This window comes from Marmota flaviventris, chromosome 17 (assembly GCF_047511675.1).
Source record: "Marmota flaviventris isolate mMarFla1 chromosome 17, mMarFla1.hap1, whole genome shotgun sequence".
Lineage (NCBI taxonomy): Eukaryota > Metazoa > Chordata > Mammalia > Rodentia > Sciuridae > Marmota > Marmota flaviventris.
Genome location: NC_092514.1, coordinates 77,748,521 through 77,774,670, shown reverse-complemented (window position 1 = coordinate 77,774,670; position 26,150 = coordinate 77,748,521). Strand labels below are relative to the sequence as shown.

The 26,150-nt window shown below is 58.3% G+C and overlaps 1 protein-coding gene across 2 annotated transcripts; it reads left to right on the top strand.

The window, feature by feature from the left end:
• Positions 1–37: 37 nt before the first annotated feature.
• On the top strand, positions 38–23,975 carry Ogfod3 (2-oxoglutarate and iron dependent oxygenase domain containing 3). 2 transcript variants are annotated; one of them, XM_071603149.1, is made up of 10 exons: positions 38–204; positions 5,577–5,797; positions 8,709–8,784; positions 10,085–10,127; positions 12,072–12,136; positions 12,612–12,668; positions 18,541–18,694; positions 19,345–19,468; positions 19,618–19,696; positions 23,617–23,703. In XM_071603149.1, exons 1-9 carry the CDS (start codon positions 131–133, stop codon positions 19,683–19,685), a joined length of 882 nt encoding a protein of 293 aa, XP_071459250.1. In that variant the 5' UTR covers positions 38–130; the 3' UTR covers positions 19,686–19,696; positions 23,617–23,703. The 2 variants fall into 2 exon arrangements, with proteins under 2 accessions (XP_071459250.1, XP_027778016.2); XM_027922215.2 differs by lacking the exon at positions 19,618–19,696 and having other exon boundaries at positions 23,617–23,975.
• The last annotated feature ends 2,175 nt before the right edge of the window (positions 23,976–26,150 follow it).

Below are 26,150 nucleotides of genomic sequence, written 5' to 3'. Positions count from 1 at the left end.
CGATTGCTCTCGCCTGGCCGCAGCCGGAGGACCGCCGAGCGCGTCGCTCCCGCCTCTCCGCTCCCGGCCCAGGCGCTCGCCCCGTGCTGGCGACTCCTCGTCGGTCCTGACTCCGCGGCAGCCTGGCCCGATGGCTCCTCAGCGGAGGAGCGCGCCCAGGGCGGCCGCGGACAGCGGCGCCGCCGAGCGCCGGCGCCCGAGCAGGTACCCGGACCGCAAAAGCAGCAGGCCGCGGGCGGAGGGGCGGGGCCTGACGGGTGGGGCGGGGCCAGCCTGAAAGGGGCGGGGCCTAACGGGGCGAGGGGCGGGCCCTGCTAGGGCGAGGTCGGCGCCTCACCGAGCGAGGTGGGCGTGAGCCAGGCGGAACCCATCTGGGCGTGTCCGGGCGTGGCCTGCGACGTCCTGCTGGCCGGCCGCTGCAGTCCCGCGTGCTCCGGCCCCGAGCACGCTTGCTGCCCGAGGCTCCTAGCACCGCCTTTGGCGCTGCAACCCAGGAACAGGTTCGCTCTCACTGAGCAAGGTCTCTGAGCCCCACTGACCGCTGATTTGCAGGCCAGGCCTCCCGGCGGCGGTACTGGCTTCCTCACCCTGATGCCCCAGCCATTCCCATTTCAGCAAAAATGGCTTGTGGGTTGCCAGAACCTTAACCTTGTTCCTGTGTCCCTGGCTTGGGATGGATCCCATAGGGAGAGGCATCAAGGCCTGAGAGTGTGTCCTCGTCATCTCAAAACTGCTCCCCAGGTCTGGGGATATAGTTGGTAGACTGCTTGCCTCACATGCACAAGGCCTTGGGTTCAATCCCCAGCACCACAAAACAAACAAACAACAACAACAAAAACCCCTGCTCTCCATGCCGCTCTTGTGAGGCAGAAGCAGGAGTATCTCAAGTCCCAGGCCAACCTGGGCAACTTAGCAAGATCCTGCCGCAAAATGAAAGTTACAAAGGACTAGGATTGTAGCTCAGTGTAGAGCACCCTGGGTTCGCACCCTGGGTTCTTTCCCCTGTGCGGCAAACTGGGAGCACTGCACATGTTGGCCCCCAAGAAGATGCCATGCGGGGGCAGCCAGAAAGTAGTGGGGAGCAGCATTGAGACAGTATGGATTACAGACCCCCTAGAGAGGTGGAGAAAGGGAGGAGGAGCATCCTGTCAGCTGAGCTGTTGGCGACCTGCTTTGTCCTCTCAGGGTGAACACCATCTTTACAACCTTGGAAGTTTGGTCTGTACATCTTCACTGTAAACCATAAAGTCCACCTTCCCATGGAGTTCAGGTTGTCCTAGTGATGGAGGAACGAGTGGTGTGGTCTTAGGACTTAAACTTAGAGTTGATAGCTGGTTAGTAATGAGGGTGAGAGGGCTTTTACATGCATGAGACGATTTTGTTTGTTTTTGTTTTTGCTCTTCTGGGAACTGATTCCTTTCTTTTGACAAGTTGCACATTGAAACCACCAGTTAGAAAACGTCAGGAAGATTAATTACTAAGGCTTAGATTAGGTTGCAGTAACTTAAACCCATCGTTTATTCTTGAAAAGATTTTTATTCTTTTTTGCCTCAGATACTCTTGGATTTTGCTAGTAAGATCTCAAATGCCTCATGCTGGCTGGCAACTGTAACTTTATTAAGCATGAATAACATACAGATTATGTAGGCATATCCTCCATTCCCCCCCAAATTAAATCTCCTCGAGAGAATATTTCAAGTACAAATATACATCTGTTTTTGTCCTTCTGAGATAATATTGAAGTTATTCAATTAATAAATTTTAAAATTCCAGTTAACTTTCCAACTGTCTAAAACAGTAACAACTTCTGTTCATAATGAAGGGTGAGTGTAGAATGCTGTATTGACCCAGGTAGAAAAGCACCTTGAAATGTAATCCATTGCTCAGAACTTCACCCTAAGGATTCCCTGCCCAGTTAAAAGGTACCCTGAGACTTCAGGGTGCATGTGGGTGGCTAGGCATACATGTCAGTTTACCAGTTACCCCGAAAGCGGACAGGCATTTCACAAGTCTGAGTGGGAAACAGACTCATTCACTGTTGACTGTTTTCCCAGAAGAATAAACACATCTCTATATATTAAAAAACAGACAGTTGGGCTTGGTGGCATTACACCTGTAATCTCAACGCTTGGGAGGCTGAGAACAGAGGATCACAAGTTCGAGGCCAGCTTCAGCAACTTAGCGAGGCCCTAATGCGACTTAGTGAGACCCTGTCTAAATAAAATATAAAAATGGGGGATGTGGCTCAGTGGTTCAGCACTCTTGGATTCTATCCCTGGTACCCCCCAAAAAAGAAAAAAAAATGTCCTAACTGACTCTAAAGGAGACATTCAAGTTTGGGAATGGGAGGAAGCTGTGTCCTGAAACTCCTCCCTCTCAGTGTGGTTGGTGTGGGCCTGGCCCTTTTTCCTGGGTCAGGAGGCCTGTGTCTGGCAGGGTAACTGGGCTCTGGAAAAGCTCACCACTAGCCCCGGAAAAGCCCTCCCCGCCTGGCCATGTCTTTTAGGTCCCTGGGTAACCTCTTCTTATGCAGCCCATCCAGAGTGGTGGTCTCCCTGGCCCATACTCTTTGTTTAAAAATCCTCTTGTGTTGTGAAACGTCTCATACTGAAGCAGCCTTTCTAGGGAGCATGCTTGCTCTCTTTTTCCCTGCCTGAAGCCTGTGAGTGGGTCTCTATTACAGTGTTTCTTAAAACCTGTGACTCAGGAGACAGTGAGGGTGTTGTGACCCAAAGTGGAAAGGGCTGAGGTGTGCAGCTGCACCCCCTGTTTGTGGTGTGCCTGCCCCTGCCTGCACTCACAGCCCCCTTGACTTAATCCCAGCAGTGATGAGCCACCCCTCCACACCCTGCAGGAGAGGTCCTTCCTTTGCTTGGAGTCTCTTGCTGCATTTCCCTGGGTTCCTGTGGCACCTGCCTGCAAACCACCCCATGCCCAGCCTCTACATGGGCTGCAGGCTGTTGCTCTGGACTGTGGGCCCCCAGGCCCCCACTTCTTCCTGCCTGTTCTGCTCAGGGCCATGTGGACGGCGGGGTCTGGGCTCTGTGCCAGACCAATGAAAGGAGTGAGGACATCCCCCTGCATGACTTCGGGGGAGTGTGCCCAAGGCTTCCAAAGCCCTGTCCCTCTAGGATGGTCTCTGTGAGGCTGTGCAGCCCAGGGCCAGGGGAGCTTGTGCCAGGAGCCGGAGAGCAGCCCCTCTGTGTTGTTTGCTTGTCTCCCTCCTATGTTGTGCAGGGTCCCTGGGGTGCACCTTGAGTCACCTCACCCCAAGCAGGAGACCCCAGGGTGGTGGCGCGTTCAGACCTAGCTTCCTTGCCTCTCCCTTCCTTCCTAGCTGTCTGTCTTGCACCTGGGGTGACTTGGTCCCTGCTGCTGAGTCTGCAGCCTAAGCATCCAGCTGCCTGCTGTTGGATGGCCTGGCTGTCGCCCTGCCAGGCACAGAGTTCCAGGGGGCAGAGACATATGGGCCTGGCGGGGGTCAGCTGTCCAGCCTGGTCTAATCAGCAGAGGCCAGGTATCCAGAGGCAGTTCTCATGGATGGGGGAATCTTCATGAGCCCCAAAGACACCCCTGGAGGAACCTGTGGCCCTTTCTAAAACGACCATGTGTACCCACAACTCACTTTGCTGCTCCACCTTGGAACTCTTCTCACTGGGATCCACGAGTCATTCACGTGACACTGTGAAGAGCTGGAAGAGGGAACGCGGGAGGCCCCTCCCTTCAGGAACAGGTGGATCTGTCGCAGCAAGTGCTGTCCCTCCTTCTCACTGTCTGTCCAGGCATTGGCCCATGAAGGCTGTCACACACGCACACAACCTTGGCATACAACCTTGGCACTGCTTGAACCCCATGGTCAGCCCTGGGCTGTGGGGAGGCTTCTTGTTGGCAGAACTTTGTGCTGTGCCCTGTGCTCCTGGCCACCTGTGGAGACTGGAGACTCGAATTCCAGGGTGCTCCCTCACACTGGGCTCTGTGGGTGGGCCAGGGGTGCCACTGGGGGTCACTCCATCTTCTCTCCCATCACCAAACAGGGTCAGTCCTGCCTGGTCAGATGGTCAGGGGCCATACCCAGCCCCAGCTGCTTCTTTAGGAGTGGGGCATGGTGGGCTTCCTCCCATTCCCATCTCTGGCTTCCCTGACCCTGGGCAAGTGCCCAGAGCAGCTCAGGATTGATGGGCCATCTTTTTATTTTTAGAGCTTTATAGTTTTACATAGTAATTGTGTTCATCCCCACAAAGTCATACATGCATGGAATTTGATTTTAGTTCATGATTCCCCTTTTCCTTCCTATTCTTCCTCCCTCCCCTGTTCTCCTTCCTCTGCTCTACAAGACTTCCTTTCTCTCATCTATTTATGTGTGTGTGTGTGTACATAGGGTTAGGGTTAAGTTATAGATATAACGTACCAGAGTTTAAACACAGGGTCACTTAACCACTAAGCCACATCCACAGCCCTTTTTATTTATTTATTTTTGAGACAGGGTCTCACCAAGTTGCTTAGGGCCTCTCTAAGTTGCTGAGGCTGGCTTTGAACTTGAGATCCTCCTGCCTCAGCCTCCTGAGCTACTGGGATTACATGCATGTGCCACTGTGCCCAGCTAATTTATATTTGATCTGTGCTTTCCACCTGCGCATAAAGGTAAATTTCCTGTGATGTATTTACATATGCACATGACAGTATTTTTTAAAAAAATTTTTAGTTGTCAGTGGACTTTTATTTTATTTATATGTGGTGCTAAGAATCGAACCCAGTGAGTCACACATGCTAGGCAAGCTCTCTACCAGTGAGCCCCAGCCCCAGCCTATGACATGAGTTTTTAAGAACTTATTCTGCATTGCCTCCCCTACCCCATCCCTCCTCTCTACCTCTTGATTTCCTTCTTCAGTACTGACCTTCCTTTTATATTTATGATAGTCTATCCCTCCCTCTCCCTTTCCTTTTATTTTACTCTTGCTTCTGCACACGAGAGAAAACATTGACCTTTTTTAATGACAAATAGAATGCTATTGTGTATAGATACCACAGTTTTGTAATCCATTCATCTATTGATGGGCCTCTGGGTTGATACCATAATTTAGCTATTGTGAATTGTGCTGCTATAAACATTGGGGTGGGTCTGTCGCTATAGTATGCCAGTTTTAGATCTTTTAGAAAGATACTAAGGAGTGGGATACTGGATCATGTGGTGGTTCTGTCCCTAGTGTTTTGAGGAGTGTCCCAACCACCCCAGAGTGGTTGTGCTAGTTTGCAGCCCCACTGGCAGTACACGAGTGTTCCTTCTCCCCACAACCTCACCAGCATTTATTGTTGTTCAGCATTTATTATTTTATTCTTGGTTGTTGCCATTCTGACTGGAGTGAGATGGAATCTCAGTTTGGTTTTGGTTTGCATTTCCTTGATGGCAAGAGCTGTTGAACATTTTTCCATCTGTTTGCTGGGACGGGCCCTTCTTGACCAGAGGCTGGCCTGGACACAGCCATGTGACATGTTCAACAGCACAGGTGGGAGGCTGCCCCGTCTGCACTCTCAGCATATGCAGCTGTGGTCACAGTGATTGTGCTTTCTGTTCCCAGGAACAAAAGGGATCGTGCACCGCAGGAGACGCCAAGGGAAACGTGGCTAAGGATCATGGGCCTGGGGGCTGGCCTCGTGCTGGCCGCCTTCCTGCTCTGGAGCAGCTTGGGGACCGAGGATGGTGTCACTGAGGTCCTGGCCCATCGTGGCGAGGTCCTGGCAGGCAGGTTCATCGAGGTGCCCTGCTCTGAAGACTATGATGGCCACCGGAGGTTTGAAGGTATGGTGTCCCCAGCCCAACGGCAGTTCTGAGAGCCACAGGCCTCTGTGCATTGTTTCATGGCCATTGCTGGACAATAGTGGCTCAAGCTGTAAGCTGCCAGGCAGCAGACGACTGTCCCTCCTGGTCGACTGGAACTGCCTGGCCTGGGAGCAGAGGCAGTGTCCCTGGTCTGGTTGTTCCAGTGGTGCCTGTGGTGAAGTCACAGACGTGGCAAGGTGGGGAAGAGAAAGTTGAGCCAGAAAATACACAGAAGCTGTGGTAACAAGAAGGCCCCTGGCAGAGGGCCCACCCAGCCCACCGCCCAGCCCCAACCCAGCACCGAAGGGGCAGCCAGCACCGGTGGGAGGCTGGAGAGGCGCGGGGCCCAGAGGAACCCCAGCAAATCCAGGCCTGCTGCTGCGGGCCAGTCAGCACCCTGGAGAGCACACGTCTTACAGGGCTGGCCCACACCAGGGCCTGCCACTTCCCTGACTGCTGCACGCTCCTGAACATTCTCTGCCACCCAGATGTGTTCTCAGTTTTTAAAACCTAGCACTCGCGACTAGCTTTTTAGGACAGAATTAGATATTTTTTATCACGATATTTTTGCAGTACTGGAGATTGAACTCAGGGACACTTTGAACTGAGCCACACTCCCCCATGAGCCACATCCCAGCCCTTTCATTTTCTGTTTGGAGACAAAGTCTCACTGAGTTGCTGAGGCTGGCCTCCAACCTGTGATCCTCTGTCGCCATCCGTCCTAGCTGGGGACCTAATGCTGGGTTCACAACATCTGACTATTCCAATAACTCAGGAAAATGGCAAAGAAAGCACGCAAACACACAGAAATGCCTTTTTCAATAATCCAGAGATGGCTCTGCGACCTTGAGGCTCTGTGGAAAGAGTGAGCCGCCGGAATTCTTTATTCCTATATAGGGGACACACAAAGGGAGGTTCCATGGGACATTCTATCCCAAAAAGGGCAAAGGGGTAGGATTACAAAGGAACAGGTGAGTGTAGCTCATCCCCTGTGGGTGACGCCTACACCTGGAGCCAAGCCTTGCTGTCCGAGCTGGGGTAACACCCAAGTTATTGACCAGGCACTATTAATTATTGCCAGACTGAAGCAATGATTGGTCAGTGCCCTGGGACTTCAGGGCTTAAAGATGGCTGCATCCATGGCAGCTCCCGACAATCCCCTCGCCTCAGCCTCCTGAGTCACTGGGGTTACAGGCAGTGCCACAGTGCCTGGAAAAACTAGTTTCTGTTTTTTTTTTTTTTTTTTTTTTAATTCAATGCCTTGGACTTGAACCAAGAAAAGATTGCCAAGTTCTCCTACAAAGGGGTCCATTGAAATGCACATGAACCCGAGCTCCTCCCACCCAGTGGGATGAGAGGAGGCAGGTGTGGCCCTGGAAGAAGGTCAGTGAAATGACCACTGAGGTCAGTAGAGTGACGGTCCCCCGTCACTGTTGCTCTGAATCTTAGCGCTCTTCCCTCTGACATCCCGGTTTCAACAATGATTTTGTTTTGTGTGCTGGGGATTGAACCCAGGTCACAAGCCAGGCAAGTGCCCCAGCACCGTGTGTGTATATGGCACCCCCCTCCCAGCACTAGGGGTTGAACCAGGGGTGCTCTACCACTGAGCCACACGCCCACCCTGGTTATCTGTATTTTCTGACAGGGTCTTGCTAAGTTGCTAAGGCTGGCCTTGAACTTGTGATCCTCCCACCTCAGCCTCCCAAGTACCTGGTACCACTGCACCTGGCCATACTTTTGAATTTTAAAAGTTCATGGGGCCAGAAGTGGCACACATCTATAATCTCAGCTGTTCAGGAAGCTGAGACAGGAAGATTGCAAGTTTGAGGCCAGCTTCAGCAATTTAGTGAAACCCTCGGCAACTTAACAAGATCCTGTCTCAAAATAAAAAATAAAAAGGGCTGGGGATGTGGGTCTGTGTGTGGTAAAGTGCCCCTGGGTTCAGACACCCCTTACAGGTTCACATAAGAATCTGCTCTTCTTACGTGAAGGGCAGAGGAAGGCCCCACAGGCCCGAGCCTGGTGCTGGTGCTGGGTGTATGGCCTTTACTTATTTATGTGGTTCCTGGATGGTGGCTCCATTTCCAGGTTCTAGGTTCACTTTCTGAGTAGGAAGAAGGAAAAAGGGATAAAAAAAGCAAACTGTAGCCAGCCTGATACATCCTTAGGTTGCTCACCTTGGTCCAGGGCGTGGCCCTGCCTTTTGCTGCCAGAACACAGGACTGATCACCTGTTGGGCTCACACCTGATGCACTTCTGCATCCTGGACCCATCTACCACTGCCCCGTCCCTGTTCACCCCAGCCCTGTCCACCACAACCCTGTCCCCATCTACCTTCCTGCTCGCCATCTACCTGGGCCCCACCTACCTCCCTGGCCCCTGTCTACCCTGGCCCCATCCACCACCTGCCTCTGTTCACCCTGGCTCCCCTGAGTTCTCGATCGCCTCCCTCTCAGCAGTGCAGGTCACCAGGACAGGGAGAGGCAGAGGGACTTGGTGGGAATTGTCAGGGCCCTGGGGAAGGGCATGGCTAGAATCAGGAGTTCTGCCAGGTGTCTTGGAGGGCCTCCCGAGGGAGCCTGAGTGCTCAGACATGTGGTCAGCGTAGCTCGGGAATGCAAGTGGTGTGAGTCTGGGGACACAAATGGCCTCCTGGGGCTGGTCAACCTGTCCATCACAGGGCCACTGGAAGCCCAGGACGGGCCTGGTCGGAGCTGAGGCTGTGGGCAGGGTGTGCTTCACTGAGCCGCATGTTGCTCATCAGAAGTTCCCCTTTAAGCAGAACGTTGGCCACACTGGCCCCCCTGGGTCTCTAGAGGGGCCTTGCCAGCCATTGTCCCGGGACAGTGGCTTTAGCAGCCATCTCCTCACCCTGCCTGTTTCCCTCTAGGCTGCACCCCCAGGAAGTGTGGCCGGGGTGTCACCGACATTGTCATCACCCGGGAGGAAGCACAGCGGATTCGCAGGTACCCCATGCTGCAGTGCTCTGTCCAGGCACCCTGGTAGGGTTGAGCCACGGGTGGGAGGTGGCAGACTTCAGACAAGTGCTTTCAAGGGGAGACGACAAGTTACTTGCTTCCCACAAGTGAAAGCCATGGCCCTGCTGTCCTTTCTGACAGAACATTCCACAGGCCTAGCCTACCCTTCAGGGCAGCTTGCCCACAGCTGTCCAGGGAGCCCAAGGCCATCCTGCCTGGAGACTGCTCCCCCTGCTTTGGGGAAACTCCCCAGATCCTGTTTCCAGGTCTGCTGTCATCTGGCCAGGCTTCATCTCCGCAGAGCCTGTCCCTCTCGGAATCGCCTGCTTTTAAAGAAGACCTTGGAAGGAAGCTTTGATGTCCAGTCAGTGTTAAGACTCAGTGTGAGGAGTGGTCCCCACAGTGTCCTGCTGCGAGTCCCCGGAGGGAGCGCACCTCTTCTACATTCTCCTGCTCTGTGGGGATGACCGGTGTTTTACTCAGGGGTCAGAGTCCCTGGTGACCTCGAAATGTCTGTCAGAGCTGCTGGTTCTTGATGGGGGTCTTCTCTGGTCCCGGTGCTGACAGGAGGTCTTTGCCTCCCCACCCTGCAGGGCCTCTTCCCCTCCTGAGCTGTGGTCACCCAAGCCCCACCTGCCTGGGAGCAGGTCAGTTGGGTCCACCAAGGCTGCTGAGGCCCTCTGACCTCCTTCTTGCCAAGCCCCTGTGCCCAAGCCCTGTGTCCTGAGCGCAGGAGGTGGTAGTGTCTGTAAGGTCAGGCCACGGCAGCAACCAAAAGGAGGCAGGTTTTAAAAGGCCGCTGAGCAGGGCTTTATTGAGATTCCCCCCACCCTGGGCGGAACTCTCTCAGACCGACAGAGCAGATGGGAAGAGGTCTGAGGAGAAACCGGGAGGGGGCTTGAGCGGACTGGCATTTTATGGGGCTTACGGCAGGAAGGGAAGGACTTGGGACAGGAAAAGAGATTTTTAGAGTCCCTTGTCCCAATGAAGTTGGTCGGGGGAACTGGCTGAGATCCAGGATTGGCCGGGAGACCCTGCTGATTGACAGGCGGTTGCGTGGGTGCCTGATGGATGTTTCTTTCGCTGCTTGGTGCTTTGTTCCTGAGTCACTTTCGTGGACCTGACAGTGTCCTCACTTGCTCTGAAGGGTGAGGGCTCTGGTCTGCATGGGTTTTACACATCACAGCAGAGCCTGGGGACATGGTCCAGATCACACTGATCCGTGTTCCTGGATACCTCAGACAGGATTCCAGTCACTCAATTCTGGTTTAAATCATTTTCCCCACAGTATAGCCGAGAAGGGCCTCTCCCTGGGAGGATCCGACGGAGGGGTGAGTTGGCTGCAGCCCCTGCCCACTTCTCTCTTGACCTTTAACTCTGCTCTCCCTGGGGTGGGGGAAGGCACCCCTCTGTGACGCCACCAGTAGGTGGGCTGGCTGGGTCCTCCACAGTGTCCCTGGCACTGACTGTGGTAGCTGCTCCTGATGGGTGCTTGGAGGCACCATGTGTGGGGAGGGCAGTGTCCTTGGGCCTTGCCGCTGCCTTTTCAAGGTGTGCCACAGCCGGCTCAGGACTCACTGGCCTTGTAGATCCTGGGGTGGGATGGGGAGGTCGGAAGGCAGGGAGCGGACGGGAAGAGTCAGGAGTGTGCGGGGCTGGTGACAGGCAGCACAGACAGGACAGCTGTGGAGCTGCCCAGAGAGGCCGAGCCCACGAGCAGAGGGTGCTCAGGGGACTCTGCCGCCTTCAAGCCTGAGGCTCTGTAGACCCCCGGGGCCTGTCAGCTGCTGCGCAGGCGTCAACCCCCCAGAGGTGTGTCACCTGGAGCCCGAGCGTGTGACCGGGTTTGGAAAGAGGCTCTTTGCAGATGTAATGAAGGACCTGGAGATGAGGTCATCCTGAGCTATCAGGGTGGGCCCTAAACCCAAGGATAGTGTCCTCCCCAGACGGAGGCAGAGGGAGGCTGGGAAGGAGGAGAAAGGCCTGAAGCTGGACTGAGCTAAGGGCTGCATGGCCCAGAGCTGGAAGGACGAGGAAGGACCTCCCCCGAGTGTCCCAAGGACGCGCCACCCTGCGACCTCCCAGGCGCAGACCCTGCCTCCAGCATGCAGCCCCGAGGCCACGTCCTGTGGACAGGCAGCTCCTGGCCCTCGGCACTGTGCTTGGTGCTCGGCGCGTGGCCCTGTCCTGGGGTCAGGCCTCCTGTGTGTTGGGTAACAGCTTGAGTTATGGTCACGGCACACCTGAGACATCTGGGAAGATTAATTGTCAGACTTTTCTAGAACTTCAGAGTACTTCTGTGATGGCATGGCCATCTGTAGCTCTCTTCTTGCACCTTAGTTTAGTCCAGTTGGGGATTTACTAAATTCCGTGTATGGGTGGACTGGTGCTTTACTCTTTCCTGGGCCTCCCGTGGGCTTCATCTTGCACCCAGTTGGTCAGGTGGCTGCGTGGAGGTTCAGCGAGCATTTATTCAGCCCCCATTGCATTTACACCCTGGGCCAGTCATTGTAGTCCTGAGGAGAGGGATGCACACAGGTGAGGTAAGAATGGTCAGCACTGGTGGCCACTCCAGAATGGGAAGGACTCGGAAGTAGGCAGCGGGGGCATGCCCAGCAAGTCCGTGAGGTGCTCATCCAGGAGCAGTGAGCACCTAAGCCAGTGTGTGCCGAGCTCCAGTGTGCCAGCCCGGCCAGAGAGTCCCTGGCCACTGAGGGGAGGACGGCACGTCCACGCAGTGGACGCCACAGCAGCAAGAGGGAGCAGGCTGTTGGCATGGCAACAGCAGGGTATGCCACTGGTACCAGGATGAGAAGGAGCACAGACCAGGAGCCCAGCCTCTGCCTCCCCTCAGACTGATTGCAGGTGCCCGCCAGGGCTGCAGGGCACTTTGGGGTGAAGGACATGTCTGCTGTCTGGTCCTGAGGGTCCCATGGAGAGTGCAGGTCAGATCTTATCTGTGCGCTTATGTTTCACACATACCCAGTTGAATGCACGCCCAGTTTTCCCTGCAGAGCGGGAGGAGGGAGAGAAGGAAGGAGGAGCGGGGCAGGAGCCGGTGGCTTTGGGACCCACACAGGCGTGCACAGAGGTTTCTGGGAAACGTGTCCATGGCTGACCCCAGAGTGTCAGGCAGCAGGGAGTGATGTGTTGGTCAGGGAGCACTGTCATGAGGCAGGGTTAGGAAGCTGGCCCGCGGAGGTGGCCCGGGGAGTGGGTTTGTCTGGCAGCTTTGGAAGTGGCCACTGCCCCCCACCCCATGGCTTCTCTTCTAGGCGTCCATCCTGGACCTGCACTCAGGAGCCCTGTCTGTGGGGAAGCACTTCGTGAACTTGTACAGGTGAGAGGCAGAGGGAGGGTGGTAGGTGCCTGGGCGTGATCCTGGTGTGTTCACCCAGGATGCTGCAGGGGCCAGAGCTGCTTTGGTGCCCCTGGGGGTTGGGGTCTGTCCGGGTCCTGGTCCAGGAGCCTCAGAGCAGTCTGAGTCCATCCTGTTGTGGGTGTGTGCAGACATCAGAGCCATCAGGACGCTGGGAGCAGGAGAGGCAAGGCAGAAGGGCCTGGGGGCTGAGGTGAGGCCAGAGCCCCTAGGAGCCTCACCTGGCCTCGACCAGTGCCCCATCTGCCAACGGCCGGCTTCCCTGCTCCGTTCCTGTCCCCTCCAGTTCTCACGTCAGCTCTCACTTCAGGAATGGGGGTCGCTGCAGGAGAACCAGGCTCTCCTCCAGGGAGTGGCCACTGAGTTTGAGGGAAGACTGAATTCAAAGGACACAGGAAAAGTCTAGTAGATGTCACATTTGCTATTTTTTTCACAGATACTTTGGAGATAAAATACAAAATATCTTCTCTGAAGAGGACTTCCAGTTGTACAGGTAAGGAGGAGGCCCCAGAGACCCCGGGCAAAGGTGGAGGAAGGGCTGGGTGAGCAAGAGAGCGCTCTGCCCAGGTGTGGGCTGCGTGGGGGGAGGAGCAAACCCAGGCCCTGCAGCCCAGTCCTGCGGGAGGCCTCCTCCCTAGACGCCCCTGAGTGTCATCCTGGGGCAGCTCACCCACCTGCAGCTTCTAAACCTGAGCCTTTGTGTGGGGATTGTCAAGACCCACGTTGGGCTGCAGGCAGGTCCCACAGCCCTCTCCACGGCTAGCCCAACAGTGTGCGGGGCACAACGGGGCATAGCGTGGCTCCCTGGAATGCATCTGGGTATGGCCCCTGCGCCTGCATGGCTTTGTGAGGCCCCTTCTGTGCCCTTATGGCTCCAGCCCCTGAACACGGGGCACCTGCAACTTCAGCCCATGCCTGGAGACAGCCGACCCTCCACCTCCACATCTCCAGGGAAATGGTTGCTCAGGGAAACCCAGGCTGGGGTCCAGGGTGCAAGAGGAGGGCCTGGTTGCCTGCACAGCTAGTAGACGCCAGTCTAGCAGACCCCACCATCCCAGAGCCTGTGGGCAGCAGGTGCGTGGCTCCTGAGTGAGGCCTGTGCGTGGTCCACCCAGGGCCCAGACCGTGACAGTCCTCAGGTGACCAGCAGGTGTGTGGCTCCTCTGTGAGGGCCTGTGTGTGGTCCACCCAGGGCCCAGGCTGAGGCTGTCCTCAGGTGACCAGCAGGTGTGTGGCTCCTGAGTGAGGTCCCTGTGCGTGGTCCACCCAGGGCCCAGGCCAAGGCTGTCCTCAGGTGACCAGCAGGTGTGTGGCTCCTAAGTGAGGTCCCTGTGCGTGGTCCACCCAGGGCCCAGGCCAAGGCTGTCCTCAGGTGACCAGCAGGTGTGTGGCTCCTCTGTGAGGGCCTGTGCGTGGTCCACCCAGGGCCCAGGCCGAGGCTGTCCTCAGGTGACCAGCAGGTGTGTGGCTCCTCTGTGAGGGCCTGTGCGTGGTCCACCCAGGGCCCAGGCCGTGACAGTCCTCAGGTGACCAGCAGGTGTGTGGCTCCTGAGTGAGGTCCCTGTGCGTGGTCCACCCAGGGCCCAGGCCATGGCTGTCCTCAGGTGACCAGCAGGTATGTGGCTCCTGAGTGAGGTCCCTGTGCGTGGTCCACCCAGGGCCCAGGCCATGGCTGTCCTCAGGTGACCAGCAGGTGCGTGGCTCCTGTGTGAGGTCCCTGTGCATGGTCCACCCAGGACCCAGGCCGTGGCTGTCCTCAGGTGACCAGCGGGTGCGTGGCTCCTGTGTGAGGGCCCTGTGTGTGGTCCACCCAGGGCCCAGCCTGTGACTGTTCTGAGATGACCAGCAGGTGCATGGCTCCTGTGTGAGGGCCCTGTGTGTGGTCCACCCAGGGCCCAGCCTGTGACTGTTCTGAGATGACCAGCTGGGCCACTGGCCCTCACTTGTTTATTTTGTGCAGTGTGCTTTTTGCTGGTGTGCATAAACCTGTTTACACAGGAAGTGTACAGTAGCACTTTGATGTCTTGAGTTCAAATCACGTGAGTATGCAGAGTATGCAGATGAGTATGCAGAGGGAGGGGAGCAGGCCGAGTGTCATGTTCTGCTGCACCTTGGCTGTGCATCTCTCAGGCCTGCAGAGAACAGGGAGGGAGAGCTGTAAAGGTGGCTGCTGCTGGGGGTTCTCGGGGTCCCACGCAGAACCTGGCACAGCTGCGGAGAGGAGAAAGCTGTTTGTGTGACAGCCGCTGCAGGACGGTCCCCGAGAACACCCCTGGGCTGCTGTGCCAGGTGCTGGGCAAGGTTCCTGCCAGGGACACGTCCTCCTCAGGGCACCTGCCGTACTCCAGTTTACCTGGCTGCCAGGCAGGGACGGGGGGGCACGGTCCCCAGGTTAGTCCAGTGTTTTCTCACTGCTGTTCCTCTGGTGGACATCAGGGGGTTTTGTGGTCCCCTGAGCAGAACCAGGAGGACTGAGGGCGGAAGCATGGGTCCTCCTTGTGTGGCCAGCAGCCACCATGATGGACACTGAGAAGCAGGGCTCTGAGACGGAAGGGGTGGGTGACATGGCCTGTGCCTGCAGAGGCCACGGGACGGGTAGAGGGAGAGGGCCAGGGCTTGCAGAGAGAAGCAGGACCTGCCGTCTGGGGCAGAGCAGCATCTGTCCTGGGGAGCGGCTGGCTGGTCAGTGCTGCGTGGAGACACGTTGGTTTGAAGATGGGATTGGAGAATATCACAGACTTTTAGGTCTTTCATTGAGTCCAGAATTTGGTCAAATGCTGTTTGCAAAGCTTTGGTACCTGAGGGTGAACAAGAATCAGGAAAGTTAAGCCAGCCGAACACGACATTCCTGTAGTCCTTCTTGTGCCGTGGTTGGTGACAGATGTTGGTACACACTTGCCCACCCAATGGAGGCTGGAAGCATTCCTGATGTGACAGGCAGTCCACACAGCCTCCTTGAATGTCACCCCCGCCTCGGGGAAGAACACTCGTTTTCCAAGATGACCAGTCAATGGGGGCATGATGCGGCCCCCTGGTGGGAGCCTGTGTCCAGGAGCACTGTTGGCCTGCGGCACCCACGTTGAAGGAGCCATGGGGTCTGGAAATGTGCGAGGACTTGTGTGCAGCTGCTCTTAGGCTAAATGCCTGGAGCAGGTTCAGGACGCAGTGCAGGTGCTTTTATGTGTGCGTGAGGACTGCGCATGTGGGCAGCACATGTGGGCGTGTAGGTTGGCATGCATATGTGCGCACCCGCATATGCACATGCAGCTGTGTGTGCACGGAACAGATGTGTGTGTCGTGTACCTCTGCATGTACTGTGCACAAAGGTGTGCACGTGTGTGTGTGCATGTGCTATACACAGATTTATACGAAGTGCGTAGGTGTGAGTAGAAAGGTATATATGTGTGTGAGTGTGAGCTCAGGTAGGCCTGTGCATGTGTGTACCTAGGTGTGCAGGCAGGGATGTGTGTGGTGTGTATGTAGACAGGTGTGTATGCACGTTGCCATCTTGGAAAAGAAGTGTTTATCCCTGTGGTGGGAGTGATATTCACGAAGGCTGTGTATATGTAGACGGGGTGTGTGTGTGTGATGTGTATATGGACAGGGGTGTGTGTGTGTGCCTAGGTATGTATGCATGGGTGTTTGCGTGTGCCTAGTATGCAGACAGGTGTGTGTGTGTGTGTGTGTGCGCCTGTCTAGGTGTGCAGAGAGTGGTGTGTGTGTATGCCTAGGTGTACAGGGAGGGGTGTGTGTGTGTGTGTGCCTAGGTGTGCAGGCAGGGTGTGTGTGTGTATGCCTAGGTGTGCAGGCAGGGGTGTGTGTGTGTATGCCTAGGTGTGCAGGCAGGGTGTGTGGTGTGTGCCTAGGTGTGCAGAGAGTGGTGTGTGTGTGTATGCCTAGGTGTACAGGGAGGGGTGTGTGGTGTGTGCCTAGGTGTGCAGGCAGGGTGTGTGTGTGTGTGTGTTCCTAGGTGTGCAGGCAGGGTTTGTGGTGTGTGCCTAGGTGTGCAGGCAGGGGTGTGTGTGTATGTAGGTGTGCAGGCAGGGTGTGTGGTGTGTGCCTAGGTGTGCAGGCAGGGGTGTGTGTGTATGTAGGTGTGCAGGCAGGGGTGTGTGTGTGTGCCTAGGTGTACAGGCAGGGTGTGTGTGTGTGCCTAGGTGTGCAGGCAGGGTGTGTGGTGTGTGCCTAGGTGTGCAGGCAGGGGTGTGTGTGTGCCTAGGTGTGCAGGCAGGGTGTGTGTGTGTGTGTAGGTGTGCAGGCAGGGTGTGTGGTGTGTGCCTAGGTGTGCAGGCAGGGTGTGTGGTGTGTGCCTAGGTGTGCAGGCAGGGGTGTGTGTGTGCCTAGGTGTGCAGGCAGGGTGTGTGTGTGTGTGTAGGTGTGCAGGCAGGGTGTGTGGTGTGTGCCTAGGTGTGCAGGCAGGGTGTGTGTGTGCCTAGGTGTGCAGGAAGGGTGTGTGTGTAGGTGTGCAGGCAGGGTGTGTGTGTGTGCCTAGGTGTGCAGGCAGGGGTGTGTGTGTGCCTAGGTGTGCAGGCAGGGTGTGTGTGTGTGTGTAGGTGTGCAGGCAGGGTGTGTGTGTTTGTGCCTAGGTGTGCAGGCAGGGTGTGTGGTGTGTGCCTAGGTGTGCAGGCAGGTGTGTGTGTGTTGGTGTGCAGGCAGGGTGTGTGGTGTGTGCCTAGGTGTGCAGGCAGGGGTGTGTGTGTATGTAGGTGTGCAGGCAGGGTGTGTGGTGTGTGCCTAGGTGTGCAGGCAGGGGTGTGTGTGCCTAGGTGTGCAGGCAGGGTGTGTGGTGTGTGCCTAGGTGTGCAGGCAGGGTGTGTGGTGTGTGCCTAGGTGTGCAGGCAGGGTGTGTGTGTGTAGGTGTGCAGGCAGGGTGTGTGGTGTGTGCCTAGGTGTGCAGGCAGGGTGTGTGGGTATGTAGGTGTGCAGGCAGGGTGTGTGGTGTGTGCCTAGGTGTGCAGACAGGGTGTGTGTAGGTGTGCAGGCAGGGTGTGTGGTGTGTGCCTAGGTGTGCAGGCAGGGGTGTGTGTGTGTAGGTGTGCAGGCAGGGTGTGTGGTGTGTGCCTAGGTGTGCAGGCAGGGGTGTGTGTGTGTGTGTAGGTGTGCAGGCAGGGGTGTGTGGTGTGTGCCTAGGTGTGCAGGCAGGGTGTGTGGGTATGTAGGTGTGCAGGCAGGGTGTGTGGTGTGTGCCTAGGTGTGCAGACAGGGTGTGTGTAGGTGTGCAGGCAGGGTGTGTGGTGTGTGCCTAGGTGTGCAGGCAGGGGTGTGTGTGCCTAGGTGTGCAGGCAGGGTGTGTGGTGTGTGCCTAGGTGTGCAGGCAGGGTGTGTGGTGTGTGCCTAGGTGTGCAGGCAGGGTGTGTGTGTGTAGGTGTGCAGGCAGGGTGTGTGGTGTGTGCCTAGGTGTGCAGGCAGGGGTGTGTGTGTGTGTGTAGGTGTGCAGGCAGGGGTGTGTGGTGTGTGCCTAGGTGTGCAGGCAGGGTGTGTGGGTATGTAGGTGTGCAGGCAGGGTGTGTGGTGTGTGCCTAGGTGTGCAGACAGGGTGTGTGTAGGTGTGCAGGCAGGGTGTGTGGTGTGTGCCTAGGTGTGCAGGCAGGGGTGTGTGTACCTAGGTGTGCAGGCAGGGTGTGTGGTGTGTGCCTAGGTGTGCAGGCAGGGTGTGTGGTGTGTGCCTAGGTGTGCAGGCAGGGTGTGTGTGTGTAGGTGTGCAGGCAGGGTGTGTGGTGTGTGCCTAGGTGTGCAGGCAGGGTGTGTGGGTATGTAGGTGTGCAGGCAGGGTGTGTGGTGTGTGCCTAGGTGTGCAGACAGGGTGTGTGTAGGTGTGCAGGCAGGGTGTGTGGTGTGTGCCTAGGTGTGCAGGCAGGGGTGTGTGTGTGTAGGTGTGCAGGCAGGGTGTGTGGTGTGTGCCTAGGTGTGCAGGCAGGGGTGTGTGTGTGTAGGTGTGCAGGCAGGGTGTGTGTGCCTAGGTGTGCAGGCAGGGTGTGTGTGGGTGTGTAGGTGGAGGTGTAGGCTGGTGTGTCTGGACACTGGAGTCACAGGTGAGCCTGTCCAGCCCACTCCTATCTGCTCTCCCAGCTTGGGCTCCTGGGGTCTGCACGGCCTGCAGCCTGGATGCTGGTCAGATGCACCTCGGGGCCTGGGGTCCCCCTGGATGCTGCTGTGGCGTCTTCAGCTGCAGGGTGGGCTGGCAGCAGGGTTCCTCCTGCCTTCGGGACCCCACCTCCTCCAGGCCTGGCCTGCTCTGGGACCGCAGGTGGGGGAACTGGCCCGTGGGCTCCAGCGGTGTTGTGGTATCTCCTCACTTCTGGGGCCACAGAGAACCCCCGTGGACTGGCCGAGCTGTTCCTGAAGGCCTCCTTGTGTCCTCGCAGGGACGTGCGGCAGAAGGTGCAGCTCACCATCGCCAAGGCTTTTGGCATCAGCGTGTCCTCGCTGTACCTGACGAAGCCCACCTTCTTTTCCCGCATGAACAGCTCGGAGGCCCGGACAACTCACGATGAGTACTGGCATGCGCACGTGGACAAGGTGGGCCCCGGGGGGCTGCCAGCCTGGCCCGCTTCCTTCTGCGTGGCTGTTGGGCTCGGCCGCAGGCATCTGCTCTGCAGCGTTTATGTCCTGACATTCTGGGCCTTTTCTCCAGGGCGTCAGGGCACCCCCTAAGTGGAGGGACAGTTTCCCAGGTGTCAGTGACAGAGATGAGAGGTGATGTGCTGTCCCCAACATTTACCTCCTGGCCACCTCCCCTGCTCCCCTTGCTCACGAATTCACACCCTGCCCACCTCCCTGGCTGGGTCTCTGCTTGGCCTCTCAGTTGGTGGAGTGCTTGCATCACATGCACAAGGCCCTGGGTTCGATCCCCAGCACCACACACACACACACACAAAGTGGGGGTTGCTGGGGGTGTGGCTCAGTGGTTGAGAGCTCCTGAGGGAAGCAAAGTGGCCTCCTGCTTGGTCGCACCTCCCGCGGGAGCCGCCCACCAGCTCCTTGATAGGCCTCAGCTTGTGTTTTGCTGGAACCCGCTGCTCAGGTGCCTGGTGCCTGGGAGGCCCCAGCTGGGCACCACCCTGTGCACTCTGCAGGTTCCCACGCTGGAGGGAGAAACTGGCCTGGGGCCAGGACCTGCGGACACCACGGGCGCTCCCTCCTGAGCCTCCTTCCCACCTCCTCCGCAGGTGACCTACGGCTCCTTCGACTACACCTCGCTGCTCTATCTCTCCGACTACCTGGAGGACTTCGGCGGAGGGCGCTTCGTGTTCATGGAGGAAGGGGCCAACAAGACAGTGGAGCCAAGAGCAGGTAGGACACACAGGCTGGCCAGCAGGCCAGGGCCTGGATGTCAGCCTTGCCTGGTCAGTGACCACCTCACCCCTGTGCATGTGTGTGGCCGTGGGTGGGCAACTGCACTCGGGCAGTGCTGCATTCGCAGAGCGCCTGCTGTATTTTAGGCTTGATGCTGGGGGTGTCCAGGTCCACCTGCTGCTGTGACACCAGGAAGCCCATGTCTGTGGCTTGAGGTCACTGCAGGTCAGTGGCAGAGCCGGGCACCGGGTGGCATCACTGTGGCACACAGGGTCCCGGGCCCCCCGGGGTGTGAACCTGCTCAGTGCCCTTCTCAGACATGGAGATCTGGGTCAGGTGAAGGCTGCGCGGGGCTCTGTGTCCATCTCCAACACCAAGAGAGTGAGTGGAAACGTCCGGCGAGGCTTCCCGCCTGACGTGAGGCACATGTGGCCCCTCAGCGGTCACCTGCCCGGCCCCACCCACCTCCTCCCTCAGAACCCTGGGTGAGGGGTGGCTGGAATGCCCCAGGCTGCCACCCACGCTCAGTGGGTGACCCTTGGGAGGTGAGCAGCACAGTGCCTGCCTTGGTCCTCCCATCTGGAGGGGGCTCTGGGCACTGAGTGACGTGCAGAGGGGAGAAGCAGCCTGCAGGGACGGACAGCAGGCCATGGGGGGTCGCCTCTGCTCTCCAGAAGGCCCCAGGCCGTTTGGGCTCTAGGAGCCGGGACCCGGGGGCCTCTTTCATCCTTGAGGCTCCTGGTGCCTGTGCAGAGAGGCGGACCACGGCACGCAGGGCAGGGCTCTCTGAGAAGGACAAGGAGCACCAGGCGGACTCCTTTGCCCTTAGGGGCCTCTTGTGGGAGGCAGTAGGTGTCCTGCAGTGGGCCTGCACCTGACCTGCCGAAGGTCCTGAGTCCATGGCCTGCAGCCACCTGGTCCACAGTGCCCCTGCCTGCTGTGCTGCACCAGGTGGGCACGCCGGAGGTGTGTCCGGGCCCGGCTGGCCTTGGTGCTCTGTCCTGGGGGTGCCTGGGACCCCTGCTGGCAGCCCCAGTCCTAAAGCCAGCCCTGGGCTGAGCCTGGAAAGGTCAGCTGGGTCTGTCCACCTGGGTCTGTTGGGTGTTGGACACCAGCACAGTGGGAGGCAGGCAGGTCCAGGGATGCGCCTGCATTGGGGCGACCATGGGGGGAAGCCACGGGAGGTGCTGGGGTTCATTCTGGGGGTGCTGGAGGTCTCATGAGGAGGCCACACTGCAGGGACAGAGTAGAGGGTTTCCCCTCGTGTGTGGGGTTTGGACACACACTGCTTCTCCTGCAGCCTAGGGGTCGTGGCGGAAGCTTCCAGGCCAAGTGAGCAGATCCTGGCCTGCCGTGTCTTGCCTCTGGGGTGCCCACCTGTCCGTGGGATCCTGCTCTCTGGTACCTGCTGTGTTCTCAGTGCCAGGCACAGCCTCCTTGTGAGGGACCGTTTCTCTGTACCTGCTCTCCTGATCCGTTTGCTGCCTCCCTCCGCCCTTGCCTACACTCTGGTGGGCAGCCTGGGCTGTCCTTGGCCACAGCCTGGACAGTGCCTGGCCCAGCCAGGGGCCTGCCAAGCCCCTCCCCCCAAGGGGCCCACTGGGAGCACTTTCCCCCTTTTTGGCACTGAAGGTGGAACCCAGGTTCTCTGCCACTGAGCCACGTCCCCAGCCTTTTGTTTTATTTTGAGACAGGATCTTGCTAATTTGATGAGTCTGTCCTGGAACTTGCGATCCTCCTTTCTCAGCCTCCTGAGCTGCTGGGGTTGTAGACGGGCCTTTGCTCCTGGCCCTGTGAGCACTTCTGCCGTCACCCACAGTGGGCTTGGGCTGGGGCCTGCTCTTGGACACAGTGCTGTGGCCGCAGTCCCCCTCGCAGGCCTCCCCCTCTAGCTGGGAGGTTCCGCTGGCTCCGTCCTGGCCTTACTCGGTCTTTTGTCACCAGTTTGGCCAGATGTCTGTCCAGCTGCGCAGCAGTAGTGCAGCCGGCCTGCTCCCCCAGAAGCTCAGTCAGCACTTCTGTGGGAAAACGCAGGACTCCTGCAGTGTAGGGCGACTGTCCCTGAGGCGAAGGGGTGGGTGGAGGGTGCACAGGACCGTGGACTGCAGCTCTTCAGGAGGTCTTGCTTTTAGACATTTTAAGCATGAACCCGGTAGGTGCAGTGGTCACGCCTGTAATCTCAGCAACTCAGGACCCGGAGGCAGGAGGACTGAAGTTCCAGGCCAGCCTGGGCAGCTTAGTGAGGCCCTGTCTCAAAATAAAAAATAAGAAAGGGCTGAGGATGTGGCTCAGTTTTTCAAGTGTCCCTGGGTCCATCGCCAGTACCAGAAGGGTGAGTAGATAGACAGAGAGACATAGACTGAATTCAGGGTACTTTATTACTGAGCTACATCTCCAGCCCTTGTTTTTTAATTTTTTGGGGGTTCTTTAGGGATTGAACTCATGTACACTTAACCACTGAGCCACATTTCCCAGCCGTTTTTTATATTTTACTTAGAGACAGAGTCTCGCTGAGTTGCCTAGGGCCTCACTAGGTTGCTGAGGCTGGCTTTGAACTTGTGCTCCTCCTGCCTCCGCCTCCCGAGATGCTGGGATGACAGACGTGTGCCACCCCCACTGGGCTTATATAATTGCATTTTATGAACCCTGGGTGAGGGCACACAGGTCAGCATGTCAGCAGTTCTCTCCATGAGTGGCAAACAGTTTTTTTGTAGAGAAACCTTATAGAGCAAGGAGCGGAGGCCCGGACGTGGGTCTCCAGGCCACTCACTGCAGGGGCTCGGAACTCAGCAAGGCCATTACAACAGTCCGTCTCCACGGGTGAAGGGGTCTGGATCAACAGCCCGCAGGAGCCGGGCCTGCCCTGCACAGGGTCTCTCCAGCTCTGCAGTTCTAAGCAGTCTGACTGCATCGGCCACCAGGGTGCGGGGCACATCCAGGGGACTTTCCTCCCCTCTTCAGACTTGGCCACGTCGCACGCAGGAGAGGAAGAGACGGGAGGCAGTGGCCACTGAGGGAAGCCTGGAGCCAGGCCCGTGGCGGACCATGTCTGGGAACCTCTGAGGGCTTCCCGACACCAGAGCCCAGGCTTACTGTGAAGACGTGCCGCAGGCCGTCTCAGCACACAAGTGATGTGCACAGGGTTCTCTGGGAGGACACCCAGCTGGGCTGTGTCTGGGCTGCCATTGGGTCTCCACCTAAAGGGGGCCGTGGGTGGCGGTGAGCAGCCTCTCTGGCTTCTCCTCTGTACTTGGTCTCTATTCTCCACATGTGATGAGAAACCAGGTCTTGGACTGCCAGCTGGGGGCTGCGGGGCCTGGAGGTGGGCAGGCTGCGGGGGGCCTGGAGGTGGGCAGGCTGTAGGGGCCTGGAGGTGGGCAGGCTGCGGGGGGCCTGGAGGTGGGCAGGCTGCGGGGGCCTGGAGGTGGGCAGGCTGTAGGGGCCTGGAGGTGGGCAGGCTGTAGGGGCCTGGAGGTGGGCAGGCTGCGGGGGGCCTGGAGGTGGGCAGGCTGTAGGGGCCTGGAGGTGGGCAGGCTGCGGGGGGCCTGGAGGTGGGCAGGCTGTAGGGCCCTGGAGGTGGGCAGGCTGTAGGGGCCTGGAGGTGGGCAGGCTGCGGGGGGCCTGGAGGTGGGCAGGCTGCGGGGGGCCTGGAGGTGGGCAGGCTGCAGGGGCCTGGAGGTGGGCAGGCTGCAGGGGCCTGGAGGTGGGCAGGCTGTAGGGGCCTGGAGGTGGGCAGGCTGCGGGGGGCCTGGAGGTGGGCAGGCTGTAGGGGCCTGGAGGTGGGCAGGCTGCGGGGGGGCCTGGAGGTGGGCAGGCTGCGGGGTCCTGGAGGTGGGCAGGCTGTAGGGGCCTGGAGGTGGGCAGGCTGTAGGGGCCTGGAGGTGGGCAGGCTGTAGGGGCCCTGGAGGTGGGCAGGCTGCGGGGGGGCCTGGAGGTGGACTGGCTTCTGGGGCGCCTGGGACGCAGCCTTTTCCGCAGTCTGCCCGGCCACAGAGGCCCCTGTAGCCCCTTCCCTGTATGGAGCTGGAGGTGTCTCCACCTTGTCCCGTGTCCAGCCAGGTTTACTGGTCATGCTGCTGTGTTGTGTGAAAACCCTGCTGGCCACGCTTGTGGTCTCTGGTCACCTCTCCCCTCTTTTCTCCCAGGGCGAGTCTCCTTCTTCACCTCGGGGTCTGAGAACCTGCACCGGGTGGAGAAGGTCCACTGGGGCACCCGGTACGCCATCACCATCGCCTTCACCTGCAACCCCGACCACAGCATCGAAGACCCAGCATTTACGTAGCCGGTGGGGCCCTGGGATCATGCCTGGGGCCTGTCCTCACACCCTCCTCTGGGGAAGCAGCCACGGGCGGGTGGCACTCCTGGGCCACCTGAGTGTGCGCCCTGCCCCTCTGGGTCCAGCCCATTCCCTCTGCACAGAGTGCCTTATGGATCATCCTTGATTTTGATTTGCGCTGTTTTAGTTTTTCATCTGTCTGTAAGTGAAGGAGCAGGTTTCGCCTCATAGGCTCTGTGTGTTTGCTGTGGTGCTGTGTTTTCAGCGAGCTCAAGGGCCCTCCTTCCTCAGGACAGGTTGGGGGCCTGGGGAGGAAGTCCTGTCTGTGGACAGGCGGATTTGTTCACCTTGGCCTGGTCCAGTTTAAACACCAGTTGGCCCGTTGAAGACCCACTGAAGTGTGGGCAGATTTGATGGGAACACCTGCAGGGTCCGCAGTTTCCCCAGAGGCAGAAGCAGAAATGGCAACTTGCAGAAGGTTCTGGTGAGCAGCGGCTTCCCGAGTGGGTGTCTGATGATCCAGAGGGCCCTGATCTTGTGCCTGTCAGCACCAGGCCCAGTGTGTCCCCACCAAGGAGGCTCTCTCCCAGGGCCTCCTGCCTGGGCAGGCTGCCTGTCCCATCCCTTTCTTGTCCAAGTGCTGTCCCTGCCTTTCCTGATAGAGCATCAGTGGTCAGAGGAACCAAAACATAGCTCAGCTGTGGAGGGAGCCTATGCCTGAGAAGCACACCCATCAGTGTATCCAGGGTCAGGTGGTCCCATGTTGTGCCATGTGGCTAGTCCTGGGCTTGGGCACCTTCCCCAGGGCAAGGGTTGACCTCTTACTGAGTACCCCTGGGAGCCAGACTCTCCCAATCACCCCTACCTAGTATGCTGAGCAGTGTGGCTGTGTGGCCCCGTGTCCCTGGAGCAGGTGCCCCGATGTGGGAGACCAACCTCACACGTGACTGAGTCACACTCCCCGGCCGGGTGCTGAGGCGCTCAGTCACAGAAATGTGGCAGAGCTTTCCCCACCCTTCTTGGGTTCGAAGGTCAGTGTCTTGGGCATGGGTGTGTCTTGCTGCAGCCCCATGGGTGGACCTACGCTCACCTGTTCCTTTGTAATCTAACCCCTTGCCCTGTTTAGGGTAGAATCTCCTATGGAAGTGCCTTGTGTGTGTCCCCTCCTCTTACTGTGCCCTTGGGTGTGGCCTACCCAGGTGTCAGTCAACCTGCTGACAGTGGACATCATGAAGATAGACTCAGCCCCCTGAAACCTGACCCCTGGCCTCATTTGAATAGCTTCTCCTACCCGTGCTCTCTCTCTCTCTCTCTGTGGATCCTTAAGGTCAGAGGAGCCGTCACAGCGACCCCAATGAAAAAGGTACGTGTGTCTCTTGTGTGGTTATTTCGTGCAGCCCAGTGAGCCCAGTTTACCTGGACTGACCCCTGAGCCTTTTAGTCGCGAGAACAGAAACCCAGCACCCTGATGCTGGAGGAGGCTGCTACCCTCGGCCCTCAGGCCCTCAAGAGACCAGGTGCAGGGCCGTCTGGGGCTTGTAAGCAAGGGGAGCATTTCTAGCCCCCTGGGAGTGAAGGGACCTGAACCCAGGAGTCTGGGAGCTGAGGTCAGCTCTGCCTGTGGTTTGGCAGGCCCTCCTGCACCACATGCCTGGCTTGGGCAGTGGGCCTCTCTGCTGTACACAGGACAGCTGGAGTGTGCTTGTTCTGGCAGGTTCCACCGGGCACAGGGAGGAGCTCTGGTGCGGGCAGGGGCCAGAGCTGCAAGCCCTGGGCAGTGGGCAGAAGTACTGGGCCCCTGCAGTCCCTCCCATGCCTACCCTGGGGGACACTGGGGCAAGGGCCATGTTGTTAAGGGGGAGTTGGTGGATGTGGGAAGGCGGAGGGTCCAGCTCTGCTGCTGGGTGTGCTGGCTTCTCGGGGATGGCAGCTGTGTGGGCCTGTCCACTTAGGCTACGGTTCCCAGGCCTGGCTGAGAAAGCTGCGTCCTCCCCCACGCGTGGGCTTTCCTTTATTTATGCCTCTGGGCTTCCCAAGGTTGCGCTTGGGACATGCCAGGTCCCTACTGTGGAACCCCACGGTCGCGCTGTCTGGTCCCAGCCCCGGGGTCCTGCATGGGGCTGGGCACTTCTGTCCTTGAAGCTGCTGCCTCGTACTGCTGGAGAGCTCCGTGGTGGCTCAGGCGGGCCAGACACTGGAGAGAAAGCCAGCCATCTGGGTGGCGCCAGGCCATGGGGCTGGACAAGGCCTCAGAGGCTTCTCAAGGGACACTTGACCAACAGCAGACCCTGAATCTCTATCCTCATAGCTGGGGCCAAAGCCAGGCCTGTGCATCAGCCACAGGCAGAGTTCTCGGGCTGTGGGGGGAGCCTGCAGGGTGTCCTCGTGGCCAGGGGAGGGCGT

Bases quoted from the DNA above. Each gene is read 5' to 3' on its own strand.
- Ogfod3 (XM_027922215.2), top strand. From the start codon at position 131: ATGGCTCCTCAGCGGAGGAGCGCGCCCAGGGCGGCCGCGGACAGCGGC. The intron at 5,798-8,708 runs GTATGGTGTCCC...GTTTCCCTCTAG, and splicing joins TGGCCACCGGAGGTTTGAAG to GCTGCACCCCCAGGAAGTGT. The intron at 10,128-12,071 runs GTGAGTTGGCTG...CTTCTCTTCTAG, and splicing joins TGGGAGGATCCGACGGAGGG to GCGTCCATCCTGGACCTGCA.